Here is a 15560-nt window from a genome sequence, read left to right on the forward strand (position 1 = left end):
AAGGAGCCCTTTCCTCTGGGCTGCAAATTAATCTAATGATGGGAGGGATACAAAAGGGGCATGTTTGCAAATAAAAGAAAGGGGGTGGACACCACGACCCCCCCCCCCCCTTTTTTTTTTGGAGGTGGAGGGAAGAGGGAGGTAGTGGCATTGGCAGCGAGGAGAGACTGTGAGAATGACAGTCTCTCTCTCTCTCTCTCTCTCTCTCTCTCTCTCTCTCTCTCTCTCTCTCTCTCTCTCTCTCTCTCTCTCTCCCTCCAACTGCCACATAGGGTGTGTGTCTATGCGTGACTGAGGGCTGGTGACAAGGGCTTGACTGTCTGAATGGCACCACTGCCACAAAGGAAAAGGTAAGAAAAGAGAGAGCGGGGGATGGAATGGAGGGCGGCGCCATTTTCTGAAGAAGAAGAAATCCCCATCGCCCATCTCAACATCTGCTGCTTCCAGACAAGGGCTCAATCTCAGCGCGACTCTGAGCAGGGTTGCCAGATGAGGGTGACGATGTCCAGCCCAAAAAATGCTGAAAACCCGTCTGGAAGCGCTAAATCTCGCCCAATTCTATTGATTTCTACGGGAAACCGCCCAATCTGGCAACACTGACTCCGTGGAATGCCCTATGACTGGACTAACTACACCGCTTCACTGAACCAACTCAAACACACACACAAATGAGTGTGATCCATTTCCAGTAAATTGAGCACAGAGACACTGGCTAAAGTATTGGGAGTATACTCTTTATTGATCTGTCTGTGTGTGTGTGTGTGTGTGTGTGTGTGTGTGTGTGTGTGTGTGTGTGTGTGTGTGTGTGTGTGTGTGTGTGTGTGTGAGTATGTGTGTGTGTGCATGTGTGCACCTGTGTGCGTGCATCTGTGTGTGTGTGTGTGTGTGTGTGTGTGTGTGTGTGTGTGTGTGTGTGTGTGTGTGTACTGTATGTCATTGCACGTTTTAAGCTTGTAGAGATATGGGAGTATTGAATACAGAATTGAATATAGAATTTAATGTAGTATTGAATGTAGCATGGGGATGTCCCGTATGATCTGCCTCTGTTGATATCGATCTGTCTCTGTGGCTTCTGTCAGAAATGGCGAGCTCTCCCACACCTCTCCTCAGACCTGGACGGGCGCGATGGGACCACCCTGTTTTCACAACACACAAGAAACATGGGTAACACTTTATTTTAAGGTTACATCTATTAGCAATAACACACACAATGTGCCTGTATAAGTAACTTGTAGGCATGTACTAAGCAAAATCAAACATTTTTTAAGGCATGTATTTGCAAATGTCTTATTCATGCACAATAAGGGATTTATTACCAATTTAACCTTAGTAAGGACCTCATAGGCCTTAGCCTTTGCTTAGTACATGCCTTACAAGTTACTTATGCAGGCATTAACATTGTATGTGTAAGTGCTAATAGATGTAACACTAAAATAAAGTGTTACCCAAACATGATCTACTGCACCAGCCTGTGTTTTACAAAGCGGATTCCAAAAAAGTTGGGACACTTCGTATTTTGTGAATAAAATTGTGGCATTTTCAAAACATTCAATATGTTAATAAGGTAGAACATCATAGAAAGACAACATATCAGTTGTTAAAGTCAAGCAGAATTATTGTTTTGAGGTAATTATGTGATCATTTAAGATTTCACCCTGGCAACAAATTCCAAAAAAGTTGGGACAGGACCAATAAAATGCTTTTCATATTGGATAAGACTAAACACAACACAAGGGATGAGGCTGAACAGTTAAATACTTTGACTGATGGCATAATTTTATTCAAAAATGAAATATTTTCATGTGCGAGACATGATTTCAGCAGCTCAACTGATGGGTGTGTTCTTCAACTTGTTTACCTTTTTGTTATGCTTAATATGTGGCATATCCTGACTGCAACAAAACAATTTTGTGACCTGTTTACTCTTATGATGGAAGCACACTGTTGGAACATAGACGAGATTGAAATTTGCCACCATTATGGGGCAATATCTAAAGGCGGTGCTCCAAAATATAATGCCTTGGTAGCTATGTATGCTGTTGAAAGTCTGAATATACCATTCAACATTCATTTTAATGCTCTACATGAGCAAGAAGACCCTAACCAAGGCACCTCTGCACCCCCTTACCGTCATATATGCTCTCTTTCAGACTGACCACTAAATCAAGCTGAAGTATTCATTTTCTATATAACCTGGAGGGTGCATGACTCCATAATTTTAAAAAAGGATGAAATATTGTCCATTCTGTAATCAGAGGACAGTTTCACATGTCTCCTAGCTCCATCTAGAATGAGCTTTTCCGCATGCAACACTGTTTAATGTCTGCATCATGTGCATTAATCAAGTGTTGTGTTTATGGTCATTTTTTCAGGAGCGGTCATTGTTGGAGTGTCATAGTTTGTTTATTGACGATGAGTAGGCCTATGTCATGATCTCATAACTCATGCAATGATTACACAGATCTCTATATTACGGAAATAGGCCTTACATGCCTGCAATTTTGATAATTCAATCTTTCTGTGCAATAGATAAGTAATTAGCCCCTCAAAATCTTCGCTTCTGAGTGCCACAGCCTCTCTTTGATGGTATTTTATTTGTGCATTAATGTTGGCAGTCAATATAGTTCCTTTCAAAATATTCTTCCTTGTGTTATTTTTAGAATTATCCAACTATTACAACATGTTTTGGCACTGTCCCAACTTTTTTGAGATTTGTTGCATCGGTCAAATTTTAAATGATAACATAATTACCTCAAAACAATAATTCTGCTTGACTTTAACAACTGATAAGTTGTCTGTATATAATGCTCTACCTTATTAACATATTGGATGTTTAGAAAATGCCAGCATTTTTATTTTATTCACAAAATACAAAGTGTCCCAACTTTTCGGAATCCGCTTTGTATTTAGTCTGTTATGACACTCTGAAATTGAATGCTGCTTTCTGATTGGTTGTTAGGCGTGCATAACAGTAAAATAGTTTGGCATGCACAGCTCGAAAGTAGTTATGTCAAAAACATTTAAAACCTTAGCAACGCTCCATATCATAAACATGATCTACCAGCTCTACGGCAGTGTTGGCATATTATATCTCAAGGGGTTTAATATTGAATGCTCTCTTTGTGTTAATTAAAACGAGATATATTATTATCAAATGCTCTCTGCTAAAACTGCAGCCATATCCGATTCCTCTCTGGTTTCAAATGTGAGCTGAGAGACGTTGCCATCAATTAGGAATCCTGAAATCAGTAGAAATCCATATCAACAGATTTGTTGTAAATTGCCTAACAGAGTTAGAAAGTGTTTTTTTTAACCAGTATTGATCAGCTAGATGCCCAAAGCAATGCTTTTCTTCCATCAGCAGTCTGTATGTGTGACACGTGTGGTGTGTGCATGTGTGTCATGTCTGTACAGTATAGTATGTGTGTGATGAGTCATTCATTATGCACAATACAGTGTACAGTAAGTGCTTCGCTGAGTGTACTGTATAGTATGTACGTGTGTGTGTGTGTGTGTGTGTGTGTGTGTGTGTGTGTGTGTGTGTGTGTGTGTGTGTGTGTGTGTGTGTGTGTGTGTGTGTGTGTGTGTGTGTGTGTGTGTGCATGTGTGTGTATGCCGCGTGCGTGTGTGTGCGTGTGTCATGCCACCCACCTGCAATGTGCCGCGTGCAGTGCCCTGCTCCTCCCCTGTGTGTGTGTGTGAGTGTGAGTGTAAGTGTGTGTGTGTGTGTGTGTGTGTGTGTGTCTGTGTGTGTCTGTGTGCGTGTGTGTGTGTGTGTGTGTGTGTGTGTGTGTGTGTACGTGTGTGTATGCCGCGTGCCTGTGTGTGTGTGTGTGTGTGTGTGTGTGTGTGTGTGTGTGTGTGTGTGTGTGTGTGTGTGTGTGTGTGTGTGTGTGTGTGTGTGTGTGTGTGTGTGTGTGTGTGTGTGTGTGCCACGCTACCCACCTGCACTGTGCGGTATGCAGTGCCCTGCTCCTCCCCTGTGTGTGTGTGTGTGTGTGTGTGTGTGTGTGTGTGTGTGTGTGTGTGTGTGTGTGTGTGTGTGTGTGTGTGTGTGTGTGTGTGTGCGTGTGCGTGCACGTGTGTGTATGCTGCGTGTGTGTGTGTGTGTGTGCACGTGTGTGTATGCCGCGTGTGTGTGTGTGTGTGTCAAGCCACCCACCTGCACTGTGCGGCGTGCAGTGCCCTGCTCCTCCCCTGGCTGATGTCCATCTCCAGCAGGCGTGGCAGTGTGGGCACGGTGCCCTTGGGCGCGGGGGTCTTGCGTGCCACCTCCATGTCGTACAGCGTGCTCTGCACATCCCACAGGTGGCCATAGTGGGGCACCGGGCTCTGGCTCAGGCTGGGGTTGGGATTGCTACAACGCCAAGATAGAGAGAGAGAGAGAGAGAGAGAGAGAGAGAGAGAGAGAGAGAGAGAGAGAGAGAGAGAGAGAGAGAGAGAGAGAGAGAGAGAGAGAGAGAAATTTGAATTTGAATTTGAATTTGAGAGAGAGAGAGAGAGAGAGAGAGAGAGAGAGAGAGAGAGAGAGAGAGAGAGAGAGAGAGAGAGATAGTCAGTCCCCAAGGGGAAATTTGTTTTCACCACCATCATAACTTGTTACAGTCAGCATGAAGACATAAAGTATATAATTCAATACACAAAACATTTAAACTCAATAAAGTTTGAAATAATAAAGTTAATTATTTTAATTTAATCAATAAAGTTGCTGAAAATACTCAACTGCATCGTAACAACATTGCTATGACAGTACCGAGAGCCTTAACTAATAGATTAACACATAGCCATTACAATTGTGGTGACAGTAAGGTTATAACATCGGGGTTAAGTACAGGGGATTGGTTACAGACTGGCCTTGGACCAGTGTGGGTTCAGGTACCTTGCTCAGTAGCATCCCAGCCATGAATTGGGATAGGGAGTGGAAGGGTGGGATTCGAACCTGCAACCCTCTGATCTAAAGCCCATCTCCTTACCCATTAGCCCACGACTGACGCGCTGACACGCTGACACGCTGATACGCACAAATTAAGGCATAAAAGACCAAAACAAAATGTTTATTTTTCAATACTAAGGGGGGCATTGGCGGGCTTATGATGAGGTTCAGGGGGCATTCGGAGGCTTATCTTGAGGTCAAGGGGGCATTTGTCAAAAATACAAACCCCAACTCCGATGAAGTTGGGACGTTTGGTAAACAGTGAATAAAATCAAAATGCTATCATTTTCAAAACATTCAATCTATTCATTAGATGGAGAATAGTGAAAAGACAACATATTAAGTGTTAAAACCGAGAAAAAATATTGTTTTGGGGGACATATGTACTCATTTCTAATTTGATAAATCCAACACGTCTCAAAAGAGTTGGGACGGGGATCAGTGAAATTTAGTAAACATCCAAATAAGATAAAACAACAAAGAAGAACATTTCAAAATGAATTGTACTGACGGACAATATAGGTGTCCAGGTATAAGATCATCACAGAGAGGCTGAGTCACTCAGAATTAAAGATGCAAAGGGAATAATTACCATAGTTATTACATACATTTTTGAATTCCCTTTGATTTACCACGATTGAGTGTATATAAGACATATTTTTGTTAATAAAATCATTGTATAGGTTCATGACATCATGAAATATATATTGGCTGTAGTCTCACTCTAATTCCTGGAGTGCTAGAGCTATTGAAAATTGACCATATTAAGAATGCTTAATGCATGAAAATGACACAGGGGTTTAACATTCTCCTAAGCACCTGAGCTCACTTGAAATAGACCCAGAAGACATGGGAAACTGTCCTTTGCTTACAGAAGTCAGCAGAAGTTGTAGAAGTCCATTCTTTTTGACAATAATAGAGCATTGCACATCCTGTGCTACAGTGAAAATGGACCATCCAACTTGTGTTAGTGCTAGCTTCAAAAGTCAGCCTCCATGATGGCATGCGGATGCAGTAGTGCATTGGTTAAGATGTTCTCACTCATCTGTAGAGTTAAATACAGTGCTGAATGGTATAAATGGGTTTTAAACAGCATGAAAAGCCACTCATGCATTATATTTTGAAGGGAGATCTTCGATTACTGCCACATAGTAAGGTCAAATTGCATTCTCTACTATGTTTTAACAGTTTGGCTCCATCATAAGGACCAGCATGTGATAAAATGGTGGGTTTTTGGTCAAGACCTGTCACACTGTAAGCACTACAGAAAGGAAAACATTGCAAAACATGACAAGGAATACACCCACCATTTAAGCTGGTGAAATCATGTCCAAGATAGGAATTAACACTGTTTTTTATATAAAATCATCTCATCGGTTAATGTATTTAACTGTTAAGTGTTGTCTTTTGTTTTGTTTTTAGTCTTCCTCGACATTTGCTGCCATTTATTGTCCCCGTCCCAACTCTTTTGAGACGTGTTGGATTTCTCAAATTAGAAATGAGTACATATGTCCCCCAAAACAATATTTTTTCTCGGTTTTAACACTTAATATGTTGTCTTTTCACTATTCTCCATCTAATGAATAGATTGAGTGTTTTGAAAATGATAGCATTTTGATTTTATTCACTGTTTACCGAACGTCCCAACTTCATCGGAGTTGGGGTTAGTAGGTTGAGAACCACTGTACTAGATGGAGTTGGACTTCTTGTGGTTAGGAAAAAGGAGGACTTTGCCCTACTGTGGCTCAAACCATCTGCTACACCGGCAAGCCAGGTTGGATTCTGGCCAGGGTCATTTGGCAATCCTTTCCTATGTCTGTTTCCAGTCTCAATTTCACTGCGCTATCACAAATAAAGCCATAAAAGACCAAAAAATATCTTTTAAAAAAGAGGAGCATGGCCCTGCCATGGCCTAACGGTAGGGTACTGGGTTACTACGCCGTCGTCCCGGGTTCGATTCTGGCCGAGGACATTCGCTAAACCTTTCCCGTCTCTCTCCCTGCTCATTTCCTGTCCCTCTGTAACTGTCCTGTCACAATAAAGGCAGAAAAAGCCCAAAAAATAAAAAGAGGAGCGCTTCCATCTCCATTACCAGAGTATGAAGTGTTGGATGGTCTCCTCCTCTCTGCATCCTCTCTGCATGCGGGCAGGCGCGGTGGGGGGGCGTGGGCGTCTCACTCGGAGCGTCGGTGGCCCGGGCTTCGGCTCCAGCGTGGGGCTCTGAGACGCCACGAGAAGAGAGCAAGGCCCCAGACAGCTGCTGCTCCTGGGGTACGGCAGAATCAGGCGCACCCCAAACTCATCCCGAATCTACAAAAGACGGCAGAAGAATTGGTTTCATATGTCATGATGAAAACAGCAATATTACATTACAGGTACTTACTTAGGAGACCCTTAATCAAAGTGACTTACAATAACACAGATTATTGGGTGTGGTTGTTGCTCATTTACAAAAAAAGATTTAGGGTTTTACTCTATATTGTGGAGAGTTCTTGGTTTTGTCTCGAGAAAATGTGAAAATACAGTTGTTAAAAGTGTGATCTTTAACACAATATTAGAATTGAAATATAGAAGCTTGGGCTCCAGGGCCCCCTTGACTCTTGGGCCCCTGGGCCTGGGCCCTGTGGGCCCATGCAGAAATCCATCCTTGCTCCCAGTACCTTCTTGAAGAGCCAGGTGGCGGTGCTCAGGTAAGAGAGGCGGTCCTCGGCAGCTGCGGCCCGTCTCAGGGTGAAGCGCCTCAGCACCTGCCTCTCGTACGTCTCCAGGTTGGACATGAACACGTAGCCGTCCTTCAGGGCCCCGCCGTCCTTAAACTTGCGCGCCGTCGTCATCTGGAGGTTAATGTTGTGCCTGGATCGATCAGGGTAGAGAGTGAGAGAGAAAGAAATTGAGCACACATTCATCAAACTAACGCTGGGGCTACACTGGATGTGACCAGTACCTTGTAGGGGCATATAAGTAAGAGTATGAGGGACAGGCGCGGAGTGGCCGTCGGGAGATCGGGGACTTGTCCCGGTGGGCCGCGGCCGTGAAATGTAATAAAACGGCCGCTCTGCGTTCTTACCCGGTCCTAATGTTTTGACGTTGTACTTATTAGCACTGACTTCCCACTTTCCGCTTCCCTATATTTCAATATAGCTGACTAGCCAGTATTTATACCGCATACCAGACGGCAATACCTCACTGACGGTGTCAAACAGTAAATTGGCCACACCCCTTCTCTACTGATAATTTTCATACACCGTAGATCGCGGAAGTTTACAAGATCTTAGTAACACAGTTTTGTTTTCAGTATTTGAAGAACCTGTGATATGTATATTGGTTACCAAAGGATGGAAATATTAATAAATTATGATTTATTTTCCGATTTCCACACGACTGTTACAGTTTACAGTCTTTCCAGTCCATTCACTTGCTCTGTGGTTATTGACTTGGGTTACGAACAGACTCCACCAAGTGGTAAGGAAGAGAACTGCGCCTAACAGAAGCAATGGGTTTTGTTTTGATTTTTTAGACCGTCAGTATATCTCCTTATAATCGAAATAATATTATTATCATACATATAGTTATATGTGGTACATTTAGGATGTAGCCTATGTCTGAAGAAATGGAACAAAATAATTACCACACAAGATTCTGATGTGACCAGTGCTGGGTGTGTAGCCTAAGCTGTGGATTAAAGTAGAGTGATTGCAAGAAACAAAGACATTTGCTGCGACGAAGACAGCGTTTTAAGGTAGGCCTACACCGTTTGGTTATACATTTTGTTGACTTATGGTTGTGGTTTGAAGTAGCTATTAGGTTTGGCTTATTTGCTGCATAGTGGGTTTATTGCACAATGTAGACAGACTTTTTGTAAGCTATAGGCTACTATAGGCCTACTACATTTTGTAAGCCTACTCTTCTAAAAATCCCCACACTCAAAACGTTGTGCCCATGCTCATCCTGTCTTCCTTAAACGATATTTCAATTTCAAACTGTCAAAATGACAGTGGAGTGCACATTTGCATGGAACAGTAGCGTGATGTAGCCTAACCTAGTAGGCCTATGAATGCTTTGGACTGTGATGATGGCTCCAGTGGTGTAGTCTACTTTTTGAAGTGGGTATACTGTATATTTGAGCATTTTTTGATGTGTGTATAGTCTACTGTATATATTTGTGCTATTGTAAATAATGGATCAATCAATTTTAAGTGGGTATACTGTAATCCCTGAAATTTTGAAATGGGTGCGTATACCTGCGTTTTACGTAGACTACACCACTGGCTGTGCATTTCATCAAGGTGTAGGCTACAATTCTCCACTTCAGGTTGATATTTTGACAACACTACTGTCCACATGTAGTACGACTGCAGATTTCGTGGCTTTTGTCTTTTTGGTTAGGAAACCATGTTGTTCGCTTTGTTTTTTTGTTTTTGTTTTTTTTTTAAAAAGAGGGCCGCCAAGGGGAACATTCCCCCGGTGGGAAAAGGTGGGCCACTCCGCCCCTGATGAGGGAGGTGTCAATTCTACAGTCATGTGCCATATTAGAATTGTATAGTCCACAATATGAATCATTTTGTAAGTTTTATACAGAGTTTTATGGAGGTAAGGGTATTGTTGCGCTCAATTTAAGGGTATTGTTGCGAAAAATAACTAGGTGCGTGGACCCAAAAGAAGTAAGGTATAAGGTTGGAGCAGGTTCGCACACTAAACAAGACACATCTAGTTTAGTGTGCGAACCTGCTCCAACCTTATACAGAATTTTATAAAATAGAAGTACTTTTACAGATGTAATTACAACACTAGTAGCATGATAATGTAATTACATATATAAGAATACTTCTACTTTATGCACCATTTGCTTTAAATCCTTTTCCGTATGGATCCTCACCTGACTTTGAGCAGCGCTTGGTAGGCGATGTATTTCCTCATGAGGCAGGAGAGGCGCAGGTCGGCGGCGTAGAGGAACTGCCGGGTGACGTCCTTGGCCATGACGTGGAGGCGGAGCGAGATGTGTTTGCCCTGCGCTGCCTGCTGCAGCAGCCTCAGGTTGATCCTCTGGGCGTGGGCACTCAGGCAGTAGCTGTGGTGCACGTGAAGTACATTGTGCACGTCACATGATTAGCCATTCACTATGTTTATGTGACGTTTCTAATTCCGAAATACCTTTGTAATAATTCTGAATTAAGAACTTCCCCTTGAGTTTACTTTGATCTTTCAGTTAATTCCGAATTGTGAAAAGTGTTTTCATGATGTTTTCACAGCGGAATTAACGTTTATTCAGAATTTGAGTCAGTTCATTCCAAACTAAATGTCTCATGTAAACGTATCAAGTAGCTCATTATTTTTGAAACTTTTTGTATTTGTGTTTTTTATTCAACATGTGCGGTCATACATCCATGCACTTTTCATCAAATTAAATGTAAAACACAATTAAATATGCCTCCTTAATCTCCTTAAATATAAATGTTTAAACCGATTATTGGATGGTTTAGAGACTGTTCATATAAACTGATTAAACAAGGAACGAGGAGTCTGGTGTAACTTCATTTCATATCCTCTGCGTAATATCCGTTATACATTTTAGAAGAGGGAAAATTACACTTGAGTATACTTGACTTCACTTGATTGTACTGTACTCTACCCAGAGTTGTTAATCCCGGGTTCAGAAATAAAAACCTCGCCACAAATTTGAACAGGCCTGTAATGGGTACTGGGTAAACATATTGTAATGAGTACTCAATTGTAATTAGTACTCAAAGACTCAAAGAGAGTGAAGTCACCTGTTGAAAGGAAACTGTGGCAGGATTTTTACTTTCTGGACTGGGAATCGACACCTCTGATATCAACTATCCACTGTAGAAGAATTTTACGATAAAGTACACACTGTACTATTAGCCAGGCCACGCCCTCCTAGTGACGCAACACCTTCGGTTGCTTCTAGTCAGGCCAAGAGCAATGTACATATCGTTTCCGATCTCCAGAAAAATCGGGAACTCCACCCACTTTGTCGGAAACCAGTCAACCAATAGCAAACCTAGACTAGGGAGGTAAGGTCAACCATGCCGTTTGGGAAACGTTAATTGTTAAGTCTCAATGAGATTTGAAAGTCGATGATAATCAGGCTACTGCACTATACCTGCCGTCAGCCATCTCCTTCTTCATGCTGTCTCCAGCGTCCATGGCGAGGCCGATGTTAAAGTCCAGGTCCAGGTCCTCCGCTACGGTGCTGGACTGGATGTCAGTTGGATCACCGGGTAAGGCCTGGCGGAACATCGTCGCCGCTGCCTGGGACGCGGTTCTCATCGGGCCTCTCTCCGCCATCCACCTCAGGGCGGAGGCCCTCTCCCCGTAAGACTCGGAGGACCTCTCCATGTACGATTCGGTGACGGCGGTGTTGCATCGAGGTGCCGAAATGGCCGTCTTCGTTGTGTCCGTGTCAGGCGAGCTGTCGAAGGCACGGCTGTGGTGGCCGGGCTGCACCTCGTCCAAACTCATCCCGGCTTCGGGCGCAGATTTTGCGGAAACAGGCCTTGACACAGATACTCTGGAAATGGGTCTCGGCGCAGCTGTTGCTGAAAAAGGCCTCGGTGCAGACATTGCTGAAATAGACCTCTCAGACATGGTTTCGAAGTATGGCTCATACATAGACACAGACTTTGGCAAAACTCTAGTTGACAGAGAGTCCAAGGGAGTGTCAGCACGGGCCTTGAGAGCTGCTGCTGCCGCTGCCTCTGTGGCAAGACTCTGCATTGAGGTGGAGGTCACTGCCGGGATCGGCTCTGACCGACTGTGCTTTATCTTGATCACCATGGGTGCCCGTGACGGCGCGGCCCCTTCCTCATCATCAACACTGATCAAACGTTTCAACTCCTCCTCTTCCTCTTTCTCTTCTTCATTCTCCGTCTCCGTCTCCTTCCAAGATTTATCACTCACAGCCGAGGTGGGGGGGTGGAGTGCGCTGGTTCGAGATCTCCACGTGCTCATCGCAGAGCGTGGTCTGACTTCTTCAGGTGGCTCTGGTGTCGCGACTGCTGTGAGGAGGCCCGAAACTGCCGTTGCCGCTGCTTCCTGCGCCTTCTTCAGCTCTTCCGACAGAGCGGCCTTGTCCCGTTCCAGGTCGGTGATCTGCAGCTTCATCTGGGAGATGCTCCTCTTGCTGCTGCTCAGGTCCTTCTTGAGCCGGGTGATGTACAGCTGCTCGCTGGTGTCCACAAACGTGACCGCCTGAAGCTCCACAGCTGCCGCCTCTGCTGCCGCCTCCGCCGCCGCCACCGCCTCCGCGTTGGCCTTGGCCTCGGCTGCCGCCTCGGCGCTGAGGGCCCTCAGCTGCTCCACCTGCTCCCGGAGGTCGGCCAGCTCTTGCTTGCACGTCACCAGGGCCTTGCAGGTGTTCAGCAGGCCCGTCTGGGCGTAGCCGAACGCCATGCTCATGGTCTTCTTGCAGTTGAAGAACTTCTCCATGTCGGTCAGCATGTAGCAGAGGGCGCCGGCGGCGCTGTCCACAATGGCGTGGGAGCCGTCGTCTGCCAGCAGCTGGTCCACGGTGGGCGGGCTCTGCTTCTGGATGCGCAGAATGGTCTTCACGTCCGCGCGGGGCACCCGCCACCAGCGCCACACCCCGTCCTTGCCCACATAGTTTTTTTCTGTACAAGAACAGAAACAGGACCGCTTGTCTCATTACAAACAATGAAAATCTTAGCAAGCTTATTTAGTAAGTAAAAACCATCAAGTCAATCTTAATTTTTCTCATGGCCATTCTGAATAAAGGATAATCTAATGTAATGTAATCTAATGTAATCTAATGTAATCTAATCGAATCTAATGTTAAAAAAGGGTCCTCGTCCTCCTCACCTTTGGCATTCCTGCTCTTCTGGCTGTTATCCGCCAAGATGCGTTGGCAGAGGTGATAAAGCCTCTGAATGCTGCACTCCGTATCCAGCAGCGACTCCGAAATCTTGTCCTCCATCTCGTCCACCCATTCCTGAGAGACGCAGTCTGGTGGCTGGGCCTCCACCAGGACCTTGTCTTAAAGTCAAGGAAGTTGGATTTAAATTGAATGCATGTACAGTTAAAAAAGCAGGTTGTTGGGTTTTGATTTTGCTGGTACCATATTCACTACAGAACACATACGGCTAAAGCTCTAAGGTCAAATCAGATTTATTTAATGTGGATATTATGAAGACAGTTGTTGGGATTTGGGTCAGGTCATAGCCATATTCACATAACTGCAAAGATCTACTGCATTGATAACCGTACCAGGAGTGAAGCCAGAACTTATATAACAGGTGGGGCCAGAAGAAATCAGATGCGGCCAACCCCAAAGTATGTACGTCATACAGCGTTAATGCAGCCTTAAAATCATGCCTCGCATGGATGGGCCTGAATGACAATTGGGCCAGTGGGTATCAAGTGGGTATCATCTGACATCTGTTCTCATCCCACACACCAGCCTCCTTCAGCCACCTTCAGCCCCCTTGCATGGGTGAGGCAAAAATGCACTTTCGTTGTGTGCACTGAGCACTGTGTGCTGTGAAAATAGGAGTTTCCCAGGTGAGCTTTCAATTTACTGTATGTCAGCCAGCAGGACAGCCACTAGACATAAGAGTGCTGAGGGCACCAACCAGTGCTTGGGGCACCAACCACTTTGCCCCCAAAATTGAAGCCTCATAAACAAAAATTGACTAAAAAAACGTAATGAAAAAAAGTGCTAAATTACATAACAAAACATGTATTTATTAGTTAGTAGATTATTATTATTTAATTATCATGGTGGCCTCCTAACCAGTTATGCTTAGGGCCTCCAAAACCTTAGCTGTCAGCTAGTATCAGACAGGGCCATTATTATACTGTACTCACCGGTCTCCTTGAGCCAGCCCAGCACCGAACTCAGGTTGTCCTTCTTCTCGAAGCTGGAGAAGAAGAAGGCCTGGATGATGGTGCGCGCCAGCGCTTGCCTGCTCTTGATGACCTGGAAGTCCAAGGGTCCATCATCGTCACCATCGTCATGGTCGCCCTGCTCCGCTTTCCTGTCGGCCTCCTCTTGGGCGTCCTCGATGGCGGCCAAGCGTAGACGCTCCACCGCAATGTGCACTCTCTTGAGGATCAGCTCAAGCCTGTCTGCCACTTCCTGAGGCATGATTCCCAAAACATGGTATTATTCAAGATTCAAGATTCAAGATTCAAGATTTGTTTATTACGTCTTATTATAGGTTTGAAGCCTATAAAAGACTAAAAAATTATATTTTTCTTTTGTCTCCTCAAAAAGATTTTAAAAAGATTAAAGGGGGGTGGGGGCTGTGGAAAAAAGTGCAAAGAAAGTGCCTTGTTGTCTTCAGCATGAGTTCAGCAATCTAACTGGTGAAAGAAACTCGGAATCTGGAAGTGTGAGCTTTCAGGCTTCTATACCGTCTATGCCCTACCAGATGGTAATATCACAAACAGTTAATGGTTGGGATGACTAGGATCATTCAAGATTTTATTACATATTACACAAGGTAGGAAGCTAGGTTCATCTTCAGTTCAAATAGTTCAAAGCTGGATCCATAATTTGGTGCTGGCCCCTGCCCACATCTTTTTCACATTTTATTTTCAGTCTCTCTCTCTCTCTCTCTCTCTCTCTCTCTCTCTCTCTCTCTCTCTCTCTCTCTCTCTCTCTCTCTCTCTCTCTCTCTCTCTCTCTCTCTGTGTGTGTGTGTGTGTGTGTGTGTGTGTGTGTGTGTGTGTGTGTGTGTGTGTGTGTGTGTGTGTGTGTGTGTGTGTGTGTGTGTGTGTGTGTGCGTGAGTGAGTGAGTGAGTGTGTTGCTGCTGAGGTAGAATTCCTGGTTTAATCTGAGGCGTAGGAGCCATCAACTCAGTTGTTTACATGTATAACTAGTAGGCTATAATGGCAAGAGTTCGTCAGATTTGGATAGAGTATTTCGATTTAGGCTGTGCATGTTTTCCATTTTGAGTTGAGAAGCACACACAGCTGTAATTGATAGAATTTAGAGTTGCTCCAAACGGTAGGCCTATTCGTGGATTCAGTGTAAACCAAAAGAAAAGTGATGGCAATGTCTACTTACCGCTTTGGCCCGTTTAAGTTTTGCAGCTTCTATAGTTTGCAAACCTCTCACTATGGCGTCAGGTAAATCTTCAGAATTAATCGCGGGCGCCCATATGTCGCTAACGTTTATCTGTAAGTCCATTTTGGCGACCAGCTGTCTTGCTATTTTGAAAGCAAGACAATAAGTGATCCTTGGGACGGACAGAGGGTGAACCGTTCTTTTCCTTAGACATTTGCACTCGACACCGTCATAAATAAATTGCGTTCTTTTTAACGCTACCACGTTCTTCTCACGTTCGAGCGTCTTCCCTGTAGCGTTTTTGGACCAGTCCACATATTTTCTAGATTTTCTAAAGGGGCTGTGACCAGTCCTCCAATAAGATAAGGCTACATTATACTTTTCATGCTGTACAAATATCATTATACAAACGCCACGGTTAAGTTTCCATTATTTCCCTTTTTATCAGCATTTTTTTCTGAAGATTACTTACTTTCTAACTTTTTTCCTTGGTAGACCTTTTAAAGGACAACACTCCATTGCTCATGAATGAAATTTATGAGTGTATATGACAATAAAACACTATATAACCTCTCCAT

At 44.1% G+C, this 15560-nt stretch overlaps 1 protein-coding gene across 1 annotated transcript; it reads right to left on the reverse strand.

Moving 5' to 3' along the window:
* Positions 1–891: 891 nt before the first annotated feature.
* Positions 892–15135, reverse strand: LOC134466734 (uncharacterized). Its single transcript, XM_063220639.1, has 9 exons — positions 14983–15135; positions 13778–14048; positions 12773–12946; positions 11058–12564; positions 9810–10001; positions 7594–7786; positions 7026–7243; positions 4163–4357; positions 892–1136 (listed from the first exon to the last, which is right to left on the reverse strand). Exons 1-9 carry the CDS (start codon positions 15103–15105, stop codon positions 1076–1078), a joined length of 2934 nt encoding a protein of 977 aa, XP_063076709.1. The 5' UTR covers positions 15106–15135; the 3' UTR covers positions 892–1075.
* Positions 15136–15560: the final 425 nt, after the last annotated feature.

Source organism: Engraulis encrasicolus, chromosome 1, assembly GCF_034702125.1.
Source record: "Engraulis encrasicolus isolate BLACKSEA-1 chromosome 1, IST_EnEncr_1.0, whole genome shotgun sequence".
In the NCBI taxonomy this organism is placed as follows: Eukaryota; Metazoa; Chordata; class Actinopteri; order Clupeiformes; family Engraulidae; genus Engraulis; species Engraulis encrasicolus.